The sequence below is a fragment of the Pungitius pungitius genome, chromosome 6, assembly GCF_949316345.1.
Source record: "Pungitius pungitius chromosome 6, fPunPun2.1, whole genome shotgun sequence".
NCBI lineage: Eukaryota > Metazoa > Chordata > Actinopteri > Perciformes > Gasterosteidae > Pungitius > Pungitius pungitius.
Genome location: NC_084905.1, coordinates 423,322 through 440,757, shown reverse-complemented (window position 1 = coordinate 440,757; position 17,436 = coordinate 423,322). Strand labels below are relative to the sequence as shown.

General features: G+C 44.9%; 1 protein-coding gene across 9 annotated transcripts in view; it reads left to right on the top strand.

Annotated features, from left to right (window-relative positions):
- Window positions 1-17,436, top strand: part of LOC119195540 (membrane-associated guanylate kinase, WW and PDZ domain-containing protein 2-like) — a 54,057-nt gene that overhangs the window by 25,031 nt on the left and 11,590 nt on the right. For all 9 annotated transcript variants that reach the window (XM_037450531.2, XM_037450526.2, XM_037450524.2 and 6 more), the window contains exons 4-11: window positions 432-656; window positions 2,160-2,391; window positions 2,749-2,828; window positions 9,117-9,174; window positions 9,469-9,590; window positions 10,291-10,473; window positions 13,439-13,968; window positions 14,602-14,770. In XM_037450531.2, the coding sequence (XP_037306428.2) occupies window positions 432-656; window positions 2,160-2,391; window positions 2,749-2,828; window positions 9,117-9,174; window positions 9,469-9,590; window positions 10,291-10,473; window positions 13,439-13,968; window positions 14,602-14,770 (1,599 nt within the window). The remainder of the gene's footprint in view (window positions 1-431; window positions 657-2,159; window positions 2,392-2,748; window positions 2,829-9,116; window positions 9,175-9,468; window positions 9,591-10,290; window positions 10,474-13,438; window positions 13,969-14,601; window positions 14,771-17,436) is intronic.

Sequence of the window (17,436 nt, the reverse complement as noted above, 5' to 3'; positions counted from 1 at the left end):
CCAAACTGGTCGTGTAATTACTTTATAAGACATTTGTCCTGTTTCCAACTGCATTGCAAACGAATCTATTTATTCTACCACTCAGAACATCATTTTTCTAAGTAAAACAACATCGTATTCTCTGTCATGTTGTTTCATGTCAAGAGAGTTGTTTGTATTAAATATGAATGCAACACTTGAACTGTACAGACATTGTTAGTGCACAGCTATCATTATAACCGTCCAAATGCACAAAATGTATTGGATTCATTACAAATGATGGGGGGGTTAAGTCACCTCCGCTTCCTCTGTTTAGTCTCACATTTTGAAAGGCAGTCGTATTCTGCCCAGATGCTGTGTGTCGTCGCCTAAGATCCATCCAAAGATTCGGCCTGTAACACAAATGCTGCCGTGTACCCCCCCACCCCCCCCCCCCCCCCCCCCCGCCTCAGATAACTTCTACGGCACACCCAAGCCCCCAGCGGAGCCGTCCCCCGCAGCGCCTCCTCTGAATGTAAGTGAGGCCCTGCTGCCCGGAGCCCGGCCCAGCGCCCAGGGCAAGAGGAAGAGGAACCAGTCGGTCAGCAACATGGAGCAGCGTGCCAGCCTGGAGCCGCCGGAGGAGGAGGAAGAGGAGAGCCCGGTGCTCAACGGCAACGGGGGGGCCATCACGCCAGGTACCGTGGGACGAGGGGGGAGAAACACACATTTGTTGCCTCTTGGGATTGAAAGTAGATTAAAACACAGTCGTGACCATGGTGACATTTTGAAATATGATATTTAGGTGGCGAGAAGTGGAAGGCCTGATCTCACCATGGTTATTTATTGCTGCCTCACTGGTGGAGTGAGACCATAGAAACAAGTCAATGGTCACGACAGTTGTTCCCTTTCCCTTTTTATCGTCCCTTTGCATTGATTCTTTTCTCTCGTTAAGTCCAGTTCCATTGTGATGACAAGCAATCTGTGCACTGACCCGTCATTATAGACAGTAACAGACTGTGTAAGCAGGTGTGGGATCTGTACAGGTACTCGATAACCTTAATGTTAAAGAATGCACTATTATCACTGTCCACATTCTCATTCAGGCTTCAGCGCCTCTCACATTTCTACATTTCTCCTGCTGTCTTTGCTCTTTCGCCATTGGCCTTTGTCCTTGTTTCTATTAATACCCCACGCTCCGCTCTCCCTTCCTCTCCTCTATCTTATTTTCCCTTCTGACCTCTCTTCTTCTTCTTCTTCTTCTTCATCTCTGCAGCCCTGTCCCCTCTGTCCTCTCCTTCCACCTGTTCAAATCGTATAGAATGTGATTTATGTTCATGGGAAAAATATGTCTGTCTTATCTGTCTGGCTGTTTCAAACAGTCTAGAAAAAAAAGAGTTCCTCACTTCACCTGTTAAACGAGAGCAGGTGGAATCCAACGTGGCTTGACCCTCCTCGATCAACTGACTAAATTGAGGCCAAATTTGAATCGGGAAAGTCCGTATTCGGTAGCGTCTACGATGGGAATTATTGTATATTAAATGATCATCTGCAATTTTTTGTTGTGGTCCAATTAATCTTTTGTTCATAAGGTGTACTTTAATCATGCTATTTATTAAAAATAATCATCGTAATTTGAAAAGAGGAAACTGGTGAGTCAGTCAGTGACGTTTTTAAAGCTGTTTGCAGCATTCAAGTCTAAAATAAACTACAGAACTGAGCTTGTGAAGAGCTCAGAAAGAACATTGACTGATGGTTATCTTGAAATAACTTTGAGGTCAGCATATATGTAAATAATTTGACCCGATTTGACCTCATTTTTTACTTGTTTCTTGTCATTTTTCTGTTTCTGTTGCACCTTGGTTCCAAATCCCAGTGACCACATGATTGGATTCTGTAGTTTGGGTCCATGATCTGCTCCGTGTCCGCTGACTAAGACGCCACCAGCTTTTCTCATCAGTCTTAAAACCCTTCCTTGTATTTCTGACACAGCTTCCGACCCCTCAAGTTTTCTTTGTCCCTTTTTCTAAATTTCTGACATCCACAAGTTGTTTTCTCCTCATGCTCTTTGTCCCCACATCCCTCCCTCTCCCTCCTGAGGGTTCTTAGCGCTGCAGTGGCTCGGCTGTGACTCATCATGGACGGCGCGTGTGCACAGAGCACGTTAGCATAAGTGTGTGTGTGTGTGATTTGCTCCACAGAGTCCAGTGAACACGAGGACAAGAGCACAGATGCCTCCGGGGACGTTGGTGTAGAAACGTCCAGCCAGGCTCCGGCGTCTGTCGAGCCGCCCGACGAAGAAGAGGAGGAGGCCCCAAAATCTCCCTCCAAATCCCCCGTCAAAGTTGCAGACATAGATGAGGAAGAGCTTGGTCCTCTGCCGGACAACTGGGAGATGGCCTACACCGAGAAGGGGGAGGTCTACTTCATAGAGTAAATAGACAACATTCTATTAACTACATTTTGACATATGGTACACAAAACGAGCATTATGGGTCAGCAGCATCTGATTTCAGTACCAGGAGTGTTGTGTCTCTCCTTGGTGCATGAATTGCACGGTAGGTCGACTTTTCCTGCACTTTGTGTTGAATAATTGATGTGAAATAATTGTTTCCTCCTCTCACCCTTACACATGAGTGTCTGAGGTGTGATTAGTAGATTGATTTGACCTTTTAACTCTCATGCACACACGTACGGGTCATCAGTGATAACACTGTGTGTCAGTGTCCCTCTGACGTCTGTTCGCCCCCCCCATCTCCCCCCCCCCCCCCCCCTCCCCCCTCCCCCCAGTCACAACACCAAAACTACATCGTGGCTGGATCCTCGACTGGCAAAGAAAGCAAAGCCACCAGAAGAATGCAGAGAAGACGGTGAGTCTGCGTGGTCCCTGTTGTCGGTGTCTCCGTGTTGTCTGTGTCTCCGTGTTGTCTGTGTCTCCCTGTTGTCTGCGTCTCCGTGTTGTCTGTGTCTCCGTGTTGTCTGTGTCTCCGTGTTGTCTGTGTCTCCGTGTTGTCTGTGTCTCCGTGTTGTCTGTGTCTCCGTGTTGTCTGTGTCTCCGTGTTGTCTGTGTCTCCCTGTTGTCTGCGTCTCCGTGTTGTCTGTGTCTCCGTGTTGTCTGTGTCTCCGTGTTGTCTGTGTCTCCGTGTTGTCTGTGTCTCCGTGTTGTCTGTGTCTCCGTGTTGTCTGTGTCTCCGTGTTGTCTGTGTCTCCGTGTTGTCTGTGTCTCCGTGTTGTCTGTGTCTCCCTGTTGTCTGCGTCTCCGTGTTGTCTGTGTCTCCGTGTTGTCTGTGTCTCCGTGTTGTCTGTGTCTCCGTGTTGTCTGCGTCTCCGTGTTGTCTGTGTCTCCGTGTTGTCTGTGTCTCCGTGTTGTCTGTGTCTCCGTGTTGTCTGTGTCTCCGTGTTGTCTGTGTCTCCGTGTTGTCTGTGTCTCCGTGTTGTCTGTGTCTCCGTGTTGTCTGCGTCTCCGTGTTGTCTGTGTCTCCGTGTTGTCTGTGTCTCCGTGTTGTCTGTGTCTCCGTGTTGTCTGTGTCTCCGTGTTGTCTGTGTCTCCGTGTTGTCTGTGTCTCCGTGTTGTCTGTGTCTCCGTGTTGTCTGTGTCTCCGTGTTGTCTGTGTCTCCGTGTTGTCTGCGTGGTCCCTGTTGTCTGTGTCTCCGTGTTGTCTGTGTCTCCGTGTTGTCTGTGTCTCCGTGTTGTCTGTGTCTCCGTGTTGTCTGTGTCTCCGTGTTGTCTGTGTCTCCGTGTTGTCTGTGTCTCCGTGTTGTCTGCGTCTCCGTGTTGTCTGTGTCTCCGTGTTGTCTGTGTCTCCGTGTTGTCTGCGTCTCCGTGTTGTCTGTGTCTCCGTGTTGTCTGTGTCTCCGTGTTGTCTGTCCCTGACTCACTGTTCCACCACGGCTTCCCTCCTCATGAAAAATAGCTCACCGTGTTGTTACGATGTGTTTGTTGGTCTGCAGCTCATCCGCCATTCTCCACAGGCTTTGGGACATGCACTTTAACACATGAAGGAGGGTTTGAAATTGAGAAACTTGACAAATCGAACTTTTTAACTAGTTGTTGTGAAGTGAACGTGCACATGGGAGCATCTTGCATAATGTGTAGATAACAATATTATATATGTAAATATGATATAATATATATGTAATCATTTACTTGATCATAGGGATCTAATGCTGATATAATGGTCCACCTGGTTAATTATACCATGTACATTTGCTTTAGAGGCTTACAGTACTGTGAGTATGCCTCTGATGCAGATCATATGTACTACATGGTATTTGCTAATAATCATAGGACATTGTAAAAGATAATAAATACTCTCAAAAATGAGCAACCGAAACTCCAACAGGCACAACGACATGAGACGGGACCAGGTAAGTCTGACATGGGACACAGGACATAATAACAGGAACATAGCAGACGCATCAGCTCACAGCCTCTTCTCTCGTCCTCCTGTGAGCTGATGATCCAGAGACATTTCTCTCTGTGATGAGTCATAATTATAAAGATTACAGAAGCAGTTTTCTGTTTTTTTTGTCTGCTGTTCGTAGTCTTATGGTCCCTCGAATTTTTATTTTTTAACATATATTTGGACAATGAGGGTATACTTTGTCACAGGGGAATAAGCTTAATGTCAGTACCTGCACGTAGGATTCCTCCATTATTTCCTTCTTCTGGTTTCTGACGAGAACAAACAGGTGACCGGTGGAGTGTGGACTCTCTTTTTAGGTTGTTTTTCTCACACAGGAAGCAGGAAGGTGTGTTAAGTTGTGGTTCATGCAAGGCACGTTGAGCACTGATGGTAGACGTACTAGAATCAGAGGTCGTGCGGTTCGGTGGGATCAGATCTGGACCGACGAGGTGGACGTGCATCCCTTCCTTCAGCAAATTAGCTTGTGATGTGATTCAACAGAGCAAGATCAATCAATTCCTTCTCTAGCTTTCCTCTGCTGTCGACCTCTTCAGTTTCCTCCCTGCATCCTTCCCCTCACGACTTCCTCTCTCTCTCCCTTTGCATTTTCCTCTCTCTTCGATTGTCCCGCTCTCTCTCTCTTTGTTTTCTCCCCTTCATCCTCGCCCCCCCCCCCCTCTCCCTGAGCCCAGCGAAAGGCCCAACTGTGACTGGAATTCTAATGGAACAGCTCAGCTCTGTACAAACTGGTTCTCTCTCGCTGCACACACACACACACACACACACACACACATAGTCACTACTGTCCTCACTTCACAAACCCTTTTCACACACACATGACTGACGTGCGTCACGAAGATCGAGTTTCACCATCAGGTGATGTTTAGACGCCAACTGTCTGCGATACTCCTCTGATGTCCACAACCTGTAAGTTAGTATTTATAAAACCTTAGATCAGCTTTTAGTCTATTTTTCTAATAGTTAAATGTGTCAATGATCACATTTGGAGTGTGCGAATGAGCATGTTAAAACACACATGTGATTTGTGTTATTTGTCGTATTGCTCTTTGCAGGTTTGTGTCCTGAGAGCCAGAGAAGAAGAAGCTTCGGCAGGTTTTAGAAATGGGAAAATATCTTCGTTCTTTATTTTTCTGCAGTTTTTCCGCTGGTCTGCCTCCCTCTATTTGGGGGGGCGGGGGGGGGGGGGGGGCAGTGGTTAGAGGAAGCTTAAGCAATCACTACTGGGAAAGGATTTTGACTCAAGCAGATGTTTGTGAGGGTCCTGTATGACGCATCACATCCTCTCACGGAACCTTTGAGTTTTTACTTACTTCCTGAAACCGTTTTAGTTGCCAAAAAATATTGTTTTTCATTCTAAAAAGCTCCTCATGACAGAGGGATTTACAGTAGTTTAACCCAGCGTGCCGCTCTGCATCACGCACATTGGGGTCCTGCAGCTCTTCCTTAAAGGCTGCGCCAACTGTCCTTCTGCATGTTCGCTGTGGCAATTTGAAGGTAATTTTTCATGTTTGCCCGTGTTAATGGACCAGCAGCATTATAAATGATGAATTATGCATGTAAGCAAGGATGACAGATTCTACAAGTAGAGTGAATACCAAATAAAATTGGGAGGGGGGGGGGTGCAGGAAGAGGATGCTCAGCTTTCACTGTCCATCTGCCTGGAATATTTCCAAGTGCAGCAGGAAGCAGACACACTAACATTATTTAAGAAATGCTGTTTTTGCATATTCCCGCTTGTTTTCCCCTTTGCGTTGCTTCCATCACCTGTTTGTCTGGTCTCTTTGCTCCATTTCCTTCAGCCTCTCACATCCTCATTGACTATTCCCTCTCACTTCACTTTTGGGTGAATTAAGGTTGGCTTGTCTCTGTCAATTGTTTGTGTGCGTTGTGTTGCTCCTTTTGACTCCCAGAGTTCAAAGGCTTGTCACCAGAGATCTGGTTTGCCCTGCAGTCTCTTTGTCAGGCAGGTCTGTCATTGCGTAACACAAGCAGATATCTCCTCTCTCACTCAGAAGAGGCAGGAACACAGCGGGACAGGCTTCACATCACAGCAGGTGTTGGTTTCAATGCTGCCTTTTGAAATGCACACCCAACGCCCTTTTCAAAGTCATCTCAGTGCTTTTGATGAAAATATACCGCCCATTCTCATTTAGAGGCAGGAATTCACACGTCGAAACAGTTTCATTAAAAAATTGAAAGATACACATAGAAAATAGAGAATTAGGAAATTAGACTATATTGAGATAGTTAAAACAAACATGAAAGATTTTGCACTCGAGGTGAGTCGAAGCCTTTTCATCCAACGTCAGTCAGTGATGGATCTCATACTAAAATATTACCTCTGAGTTACATCACTGTCTAACTCGCTCATGTTTGGGCCGGGGCCGTTTCCAGGTCTGCATTTTTAATGTTCCTGGTCCCTCTTTCTCTTCGTTGCTCTCTATAATGGCTCTTTTTTATTTGTCTTGTATGATTTTTACTTGTAGATTCAAAGCTGGCGTAGTGTTGTTATGGCAGTGAAACAACACAAAACACAACGCAGAGTTAGAGCCGCAACAATTAGTCACCATAGTTTGGATTAGTTTGTCAATGATGTCTTTTCATCCGGCACCATCATCACATCAAAATCTTAATGTTGGTTTGAGACCAAGTCCTCTCAATGAAAAATATACTATTGTAACTATATATAAATATACATTTTCTTAACACCCCCTTTTTTTATTCATCAGTTCATTGAAAAAAATACTTGGTGATTTGTGATCAAATTAAATAGTCATTTGTTTCCTTTTTGAGTCGGTTTGTATTTTTTTCTGTGAGTCAGATGGGTTCTTTGTTCCATCTGTTGGTCAGGGAGACTTTGTGAGAGGGAAGATGAGTCATCTAATGCGGAGGAATCACAATTAGACTTAGTATCAGGGATGCCACCAATACAGATACGCATGAACATGCAACCCAACACACACGCTTGCCCCTATGAGTGCTCATATTACATACAGACGCATTACGAGGTGTTTGCTTTGGTGTCAAAGATGATGATGGCTACGCACAATCAGACATGCAAACACAGTTCAGCCATCTATCACACACAGAGACACATATTGACTCACATAATGCATTAAAACACAGACACAAACTCTCTCTGTCTGTATATCAGCAGGAAATAGAGACAAGACAGAGCCAGAAACCAAAAAGACTTCCACTAGTGGTTTCCATGGAAACAGTCTCCCGTTCACTTTAGGAGGAGGGTAAGCGAGCAGTGGATGAGTTACGTCGACATTTAAGGTGGCTCATGGACAGTGGGAGGGAATTTAAGGTGGTTTGAAGTGTGAATCCATCAGACTTTAATGCCTTGAGGATGAGAAAGGTCCTTTGAGGGAATGGCTGTGCAAACAGCAAAGCAGACCAAAGATAACTGCAGCATGTGATTCTTTTTCACCTTGGGCTGCACAGTCACATGATCAGCAGCCACACACACATTCACACATGGATTATTGATATCTACATCACAAATCTGTTTGTAATTGCATTACAGCGTGAGGGAATGATGCCACGGTATCAGTGTCACGCAAATTATATTAAAAATAATAGTGCTCCGGATTTGTGTGTGTGTGTGTGTGTGTGTGTGTGTCTCATGAATCCCAGAAGACTTGAAAGGGTCGGGTATAAAAGGTTTCTGTACATTTGCTCGTTTACTACGTGAGTTTATCCCAGATTTTCAATACCTTTCTATCGGAGAAATAAACATGCTGGTAATGGTTCATATAACATTGTAAGTTTTTCTCAAGGATGACTTTTCTTATCATTAGAACCCAAAAAATATTTCTTTCCATAATAATTTATTTTTCATTTAGGAAAATATTATGAATGAATCCCCTCTACAAACTCATTGCACATCAAATACTAATTATCCGCTTATTATCCTCACCTAAACTTTCTTTTTTCCTCGACTGATTCTGTGCGTTTATGTGTATTTATGTTTTCTAACTCCCGTGTTCTTAGTGTATTTGTCTGTTTAGCACTACTATTTTTCCACTCATCAGGTTTGCTGTATTGGCAGGAATGTCAGGAATGTCAGGAATGTCAGGAATGCCCATCCATGGACAACCTTTCTAGATTGCTGATGAGGGCTTATTTGAAGTCAATAAGGTTAATGAGGTTAATCCCCTCGTCCGTGTTCCTAATGTCGGAGTGAAAGTGATACCCAAGGCTGAAAACCAAAATGAAATACATTTGGTACACACAGCGGCAGAGGGAGCCTGTTGAAGTGCGATGTAAAGTACATGCTGTGTGTCGGGCGGATGCAGTGAGGAGGGGACGGAGAGTCACATGATTCATCCAAGGCGTAAGCGGGTGGATGGATGGAAAAGAAGGGACAAACACAAAGTATTGTGGTGAAGCAGGGATTGAGCCTTGAAGGGCATGTGTCCAGATTGTTATGGTTAATTTGTGATAATGGGTTAAAAAATGTATTATAAATGATTCATGTACAGATGGCAGAGCCAGAAAGAAAGATAAGGCCATAAGATGTGTTCACTTTGTTCACTTTGTTCCTGCCCTGCTTGCTATCGAGGCCTGTGCTGTGGTCTGAGCCTCCACGAGGAACACTGCTGCAGATTACAGTTCATTCTGTCTTTCAAAGGAGCGCTTTGGGAGGCTTGAGGTTCATGTTGTGTCCCCCTCTCAGCATAAAGTGACTTAATTTCCCTTGTCTGTTTTCTCGTGACTCTACAGAGCTGCCCTACGGCTGGGAGAAGATAGATGACCCCATCTACGGCAGCTACTATGTCGAGTAAGTCTCCCTGTTGACTCGGGTTAACTCGGCTTCGCTGACGTTAAGCAGGAAATGCTGTTTCATAACGCCTGGTTATGGATCATAAATTACTTAACTCTCATTTATTTTGTATGTCTCGCTGCTCATTTAATTTTTACAGGGGAATGAAGTATGGACCATTCAGAAATCACTAGTACATTTAGATGAAAATATCTCTTAAAATGAAGTATGCTTTGTGGTAGTGTTTATTTCTGTCTTGGCGCTTTGAATCCTCCTTTTTGCATTATTTGTAATGACTCGTTTTCATTTCAGTCACATCAATCGAAGAACTCAGTTTGAGAACCCAGTCCTGGAAGCCAAGAGACGGCTGGAGCAGCAGAGACAGATGCAGAGCCAGGGACTCTCTGCTCTACCACTACCCACTATATACAGAGGTACACATGCAATATGGAGGACGTGCAGTACTTAACTCAAAGTGAGTACGACAACTCTCTGTTGTCGTACTCACTTAAGTGAGTACGACAACTCTCTGTTGTCGTACTCACTTACAGAGTGGCAAAATAAATGAAAGTGCAAAGCCTGCAGGAAAAGCACGAAGGCAGATAGCTTTCCTCTTCTGGCCATCACACACGCCTAAAAACTAGGATGCTATTATATTTCATTTATTGTAACTCCGCCCTGTTGTACCAATTTTTTTTTATTGAACATTGTACATTTTTTCCCCCCATCATTTTCCTAACGCATCTCTCCTAGAACGGGCAGTTTCATGAGTATTTGAAGGGGCAGATGCACAATGTCACAATGTACAGGGTCGTATGGAGATTGCTGGCAGTGCGGGGGACAGAGAACACGCTGGCCCCGAGGCCCCTAGGGGTCTGTGTGTGAGTGTGAGGACGTACTAGACCACCACTTATTATACGGCTTCCTCTGAGTGAAGACTGCACTTCTTCGATGAGTCATCCAGTCAGGAATTAAGGCAAATGTGTCTTTATTGCTGCTTTTGTGTTCGTTTAGCAATAAAAAGATCATATCATACTAATTACAAGCAAACATGATGTGACCAAACAAATGGAGCATGGATTGATGATCAAGAATATGTAAAACATGCTAATTCAAAACCTTCTGTCCCTTCAGAGAAGCCATTGTTTACGAGGGACCCGACCCAGCTGAAGGGGAACTTCCTGTCGACCGCCCTGCAGAAGAGCAACATGGGGTTCGGATTCACGATCATTGGAGGGGACGAACCCGATGAGTTCCTGCAAGTGAAGAGTGTGATACCAGATGGACCCGCTGCCCAGGATGGGAAGATGGACACAGGTAAATGATGTGTAGCAACACAAAGGTTTACACAAAAACAAGCTGTCACTGCAATCCCCACCGTGCTGTAATACTGGGTTCATAAGCACAGCTTCATTATTCTGATTCCTCGATGTAATGGACCTTGATTTACTGCCAAAGCAGATCAGGTGTGAAGCAGCGTTATAGATTCATCCGAGCAGATGACCAGCCTGCTGGATAGTGTCTGTCAACATGTCCCACACCTCAGGGGTACGAGGGGCACAGTGGTCAGTGACCACTGGTGCCCTTAAACCTTCCCCCACAAATTGACGGATTTTCGAAATGTGAGCACGACTTTGCTCTGTAGAAGAAAAAAAACACCTTTCCTTTTTTTCACGAGAACCCGATGTTTTGTCGCTGAGGGGCCGCGGCTCCTTACTGGACCGCCGGGTGGAGCGGGTCGCTCCGCTCCGTATCGATGTTTCTTTTGGAAAGACACCAAACTGCTGCTGAAGCTGAGCCTGCAGTGTGTGAATAATGATGGTGAGACAGGGGCACCTTGCACGATCGCCCCTGTGTATCAACTCAATGACTTCAATAGCTGGATGGGGTGTTGATGATATTACTTAGATATACATATTTAGTTGTTTTATAACTTAGTATGTGAAGTAACATTTAGTTTGGAATAGTAATGAAAGCTCCAGTATGTTTAAGTCAAACCTGATGATAAGAACCAATCAGTGAGGCTGGTTAATTAATAAGCTGATATCGGCTCTAGAAATGCATCAATACTTGTACCAGCATCAGGTCTGATACCACGCTCATCTTATCTGATGCAGCTTCTGAAACGAGACATTCTCACAGCAAAAATAAACCAATAAACAGGTTTAATCTATCGAGGCAGCTTCCAGTTCAAAAGTCCTGGATGGTTCAATCCTCTATGAAGACACCTCAAATTCTTCTTAACTTAATAAATCATTGATGTGATCAGAATTTCACTGAGAATCATTAATAGCAGAGAAATGTTTGATAATAAAAACGCAGTAGTCGATGTTTCTGTAAGCCCAAATCCATCAATTTATCCCAAAAAGGGAGGTCATTGGCCCTTGGCTGGCAGATTTGGGGTGCCCTATATTTGTTCCTGCAGCACTGTGTGTCCCAGACAAGGACTCCAGTATCAGTGCACTCTCTGTCCTCTAAGTGCACTATAATGTTCTGCTTTTAATGGGAATGAAAGGAACTGATTTGATTGGCTATAACCGACACTGGCAGATACAACACCTACTTCATCGGGAGGTGAATTTAGGCTTTAACATCGGCACTGCAGGTGCAATATCGCTGCATTGTCAGCAGTGGTCACAGTGTTATCCAGCATCTGTCACATGCCGCTACACAAGCTGTGGCAGCTCCAAGGTCGGCTGTAGTCGAACGTTCAGAGAAGGAACTACTGGACGAGGCTTCATTAAACTGTCCTTTTAGAGCTCATTTCTTCTCTGTCTCCCCTCCCCCTATCAGTTTCTCTTTCATCTGGAATCCATCTCTTTCTATTTTATCCCCAGCCCTCTCTTTGTCTCCCTGGCTTACCCTTTAATATGCCTCCTTATCTAAGCACGCTATCTGACACTTCTCCTCTGCTTTCAGCCTCGGTATATTTTCACCCCCCCTCTCTCTCCACTTCTAGTTTATTTCCCTCTCTCTCATCCATCTATTCTTGTCCGTCAGCCCTTTTTTGTCTCTCTCTCCCTCCCTTTCTCCCTCCAACTTGTTTCCTCTCCGCTCTGTGACATTGCCAGAGCAGCTCACACACATGCTTGTGCCAACACATTCACATTTACGCATGCACACAGGCACACAGGCACTCCCAGGCTGAGATTTACTGGCCTATTTGAGCTGTGCAGCATTGCTCTTAGGGATTGTGCATGGCTGTGCATGTAAAATGTATGACGTGTGTATGTGTGTTTGCACATGCTAAAGGGAGTGTGCATGTGTGACAGAGAGGGATTTGAGGCAGCTGCATTTGTCATGGGGCTGTGACTTTAATACCAGAATTCAAAACTCCACACATTTAAAATACAGCAGAGAGGATCTCGAGTCGCATTTGTGATTTTTTTGTTTCTTCATTTTAAGGATTTTTAACAAAATAAATGTCAGTTATCTGGTAATCAACCCAGTGACGTGAACGTGATTATAAAATGCATTCGGTAGAGTAGACGCTGCCAGCAAAGAGTCACCTGACAAAGACAACCTTTCTTGCACAGATTCAATCATTGCTTTGGCTCATAATAACACATCACGCATGACCCATCACTTCAAACTGTTGCCAGGTGTAACTAATGTGTTTAAATACTGAAAAATTTCATTATTAGTGTCTGTAGTGCTAAGGTTCACCAGTCCATATTCACAGAGACAGACCGAGACACCCACTCCGTCTCCATCTCTCGTGTTGCTGTACACAGTGAACTGGAGACAATCTACAAGTGTAAATTCCTAAAAGGCGCTTAAGAGGGACAGAGTGCTTTTACCGTGTTGCTTCAGCATGTCCTGATGCCGCTGAGATGCAAAACACGGTGACAAGCAGTGTTTTTTGCAGCATAGTTTGTCACGGTTTGGGTTCTTGTCTTATTTTGTAGTTTCATGTCTCTTGTGTCCCTGGGTAACTTCACTTCCTGTCCTGTGATTGCCTGATCCTTTTCACCTGTGTCCAATCACCTGCACCTCCCTTGTGTATTTAAGCCCCGTGAGTCTCTGGTCTTGTGTGGAGTCATTACATGTCGTTCTGTGTCATGTCTGTTGGTGTTTTCATGTCCAGGTCCTTGTGTTTTGGGCTGTTTTTGCTTTCTCCTCCTTCTCCCCCTTTTTTGGTTGGAGTGGTTTTGATTTTGTTTTTGACTATTAAAGTCCTCCCTCCTTGCCCACGCAGCCCCCGTACTGACCGGCACCAACCATTGAGACCAAATCACGTGACACAGCGTGAGTGTGTCTGAAGCCGTTTTGTCTCTCACAGGTGATGTCATTGTCTACATCAATGACATCTGTGTGCTTGGCACCACACACGCCGATGTGGTGAAGCTTTTCCAGTCCGTGCCGATCGGTCAGAGTGTGACCCTTGTGCTGTGTCGAGGCTACCCCCTGCCCTTTGACCCCGAGGACCCGAGTGGCGCGGCGAGCGCTTCTCTGACGCCCATCGGCATGGAGCACCGTCCCCTGGTGGTGAACGGCCGCAGCAGCTACGACCCCTACCTGGAGTATCTGTCGTTGAGCTCCCAGCTCCCTCCTCAGGCTCTGGGCCAGGCAGGAGCCCCCCACCCCGGGGACACGCATCTGGATGGCTCGTCTCTGCCGCCCACCACGCCCGGCTCCATATCCGGACTCACGCCTCACGACGACAACGTGTCCATGGCCTCCTCCGGGGCTGCAGGTGCTGCTGGGCACACGGCACAGGGGGCGGAGTTTCTCACCGTCACCATGGTGAAGGGGGCGGAGGGATTTGGGTTCACCATTGCAGACAGTCCCACTGGTCAACGGGTCAAACAGGTGACTATCACCACCATCAGTACATCTCATTCACTTTAGAACACAGAGGTGTTTGATTTGTCGCTGATTCAGAGAGTAAATGTGTTCTTACCAAAGTCTGCTGAATTCAGGGAGCAAGACGAGTGTCACATTGAAGGTCAATTTAATTCAGTCCACGTCACGAGGTATAAAGAGAATAGAGATCTACTAACGGAGTAGTGAATGTTTGAAAGACTGGACTATTTGATAAGGAATGCCTGAAAGAATGCGATAGAGAAGATAGGTGGTGTAATTCTCATACCTGTTGAAGGTTAAACATATTTTTATCGTCTTATGTTCCACATTCAAGTCTCGTTTTTCTTTTAACAAATCTCTGCATTTACTTAAGTTCTTGCTGCATTTTTCAGTGTTTTTCAAGATTCTTTCACAAATGATTTTCAAAAACAAATTCTTTAAAAGAAAAGGCAAACGCTGAAATCATCTTGACGCACGGTGTTTCTAAACCAATATGATTTTAAATAGAGGCCGGTTTTGGATGGACTTTTTTGAAACATTAACAGAAAAATGTGGAAATAATGTCTTTCAACACAAAATGATAGCATGTGCAGGTGTTTAGTGTGATCCAACGCGGTGACCTGTGGTGCTGTGGTGCAGGTGCTGGACCCGGGCTCACAGGGGGCATCGGGGCTCGCAGAGGGGGACCTGATCCTGGAGGTGAACCAGCAGCCGGTGGCTGCAGCCGGACATGGACGAGTGGTGGAGATGCTCAAAGAGTGTCCCGTGGGCGCCGAGGCGACTCTCCTCATCCAGAGAGGAGCGACGGGTGAGCGACGTCCTCTGTGTGACTGTCTCATGCTTCTAAGACACAGTCCTTCTTTCTGTTGTTCGTTCACAAGGAAACTGATCCGCTGTCAGATAAACAGAACAGAAACATGATGTTAAATTGTAATTATTGGTTATTATTTCTTGTGTCTTTGGGGTCTATAAATGTAATTTTTTATGAAGATACCGTAGTCAAAATCAAATAATATTCAACGCCTCTTTTCCTGTTGACTGCTCTTTGTCTTGTGGTGACACATGATGTCGGTAGTAAAGCAAAAGGGGCCTTTGGATACCTTTTTTTTTAAAAGATCATTTTTAACTAAATAAAAAAGGATCCAGTGCTAGAGGAACTGTTCAGCTAAATATAGTCTAAATATCGTGTTACGGTGGATCTTCAACCCCAGCTGCAGCTTGAAAGGAGAGAAGCCGAGAGAGCAGAAGAGATTTTGATTACGATAATGTTCTATTTTCTATTTATGAACACATTCAAAGCATAGAAGCCCTTTATCTATGTCTGTACATTAAATCATATTTTGGAATGTTGAATAGTTTACAAAGCAGAAGAATGTAAAGTAAAAGTGCAAAACTGGGCCAAATATTGTATTATTTTTTTAAATAACAGTGACTGTGAATGTGCTCATTCAGAATTATTTAACAGACCAATATTTTTAGTATGTTTGTTACGAAAAAAACAAAATTTGGATGCTCCCTTTGGGGAAATTAGTTCATTGCAAAAGCAGCCCCAGGATATATTATGACAGACTGGAAAAAACATTTTTAAACATTTTACTTAAAGTCTTACTCCGTCTACTTAAAGAGTTTCTAAACACATTCTGGAGGCTGGCCATGACGGGTCAATGACTCTGTGGAGACCTTCACTAGCATGGTACCCCTCCCCATCGCTTCTGTGGGCAGGCAGCTCTCTCTCGGGGTTCTGCTGGGTCCTGACCTCCGGTTCCGTGTGCTGCTCTGTGTTTACGTTCTGATTTGAAACGCGAGACTGGATCTGAAGTTCAGAGACGAGATGTTGGACCGGGCGGTTTTACAGGGATCCGCTTTACGAGCCGCTTGCTGCGCAGCCGACGGTTTGTGAGCCATCAGAGTTCGATCCATGCGGCGTGTTGATGTTTTAATGGTTTTCACCTTCTCCGTCGCTATTGGTGCAGCTGCTGACAGGTCGCTGTAAAGATTTGATGAACTCAAGGTATCGTTTGACTGCAGACGTCTCCTGTGTGCAGGCCGTGCCCATAGAGAATATATATATATTCTACATAACATGAGTAATCAACCCTTTGCCACCTCTGGTAGCCCCCAAACGTTTTAAAGCAGAGATTTCTGCTTACCAATGCAAATAGTTTTAATCATTCAGCTTGAGAATCGCGGTTGATGCCACGTTTTGGGGTGTGACGTACTCACTTTACTCCGTCTCTAATGTATCTTCAAATGTGAAAACACATGCAGAGAATATTAAAGTTGGTGGACAGAGTTAGCAGAAATCCAAAGAAGTGTTGTATTTTCTAAAAGCGGCTTTATCTCTGGTCACCGATGTTTCTCACTGGAGCAGCAAAGGAAAAGGCTTTTGAGATGCAGTCAATCAGCGGCTGGTTAGATTTTAAAAAGCAGTGTGAGTTTGGGTAAGAGTGCAGCTCTGTGGATGGAAGGCACCAGCACCGCTGTGGGGAAGCGGTTTCGTTCCCACTCATCTTCAGAATAAATGCAGTCATTTAGTGTCATATGCTTTGGAGAGAAAGGACTTTGGAGAGCGTCTTTTTGAGCTGGCAAACAGGCTGCAGCGTCCCCCTGTTCTGCCCGAGCACTCGCTGTGATTACACAAACACCCTTTTCACCGTGTTACGGATTCATAATTGGTCAATTTTGACGTGATGCAGGGTTCAGGACAAGAGAAAATATAAACCCAAAAGCTCTAAACTAAGAACACGTATACCTGTCTCTGACCAACGTCTCTTCATATTTAGGTATTGTGTCTCAAAGAAGAAAAAGTATTATTTTACACATACAGGAAATTGACCCCGCTTTTACGGATTGACCGCAACACAACTCTGTCCGTCTGGAAAACTATTCTTGTAGATTGGTATCTGCCCCCCCCCCACCCCCCCCTCCACACACTTAAATTGTAAGCATCAACATTACTTTTTAACAGCTTTCATTGTTGGCTGTTTCTGTGTTTGGACCCGGCCAGAGTCTCCTGTAACCAGCACTGCACCGAGATGCTCAACACCAGCTTTTCTCTTGAAGCTAAATGAGATGACTAAATGCCATCGCTCTGAGAAATAAATAAATTGATTAATAACGTTGCAGGAAAGAGGAGTGTGGCCATTTTGTCAGATTGCCCACCTGCTAAGAATGAATTTGGAAGGGAAAGGTTTATTTGTTCGGCGTGCGCTTGCACTGATTCTCTAAAAGGTGTTGTGGTCACAGGGTAGAATTTGACTTGCTAATTAGCCGGGAAGCTTGGACCTCTGAGCCCGCGGCCATCTGACAAACACAAAGACACTCAACCCCCACCACGGCTAAAGTGCAGCACCATTTAGCAACCTGAATGAAAAACATTCGTCCTCTGGTCATTTAAAGAAGCACAGTTAAGTTCACTGTCTGCTTTTGATGTGCCATCCAACTGCTTTTCTCTTTTTCTTGCTCATTTATTCA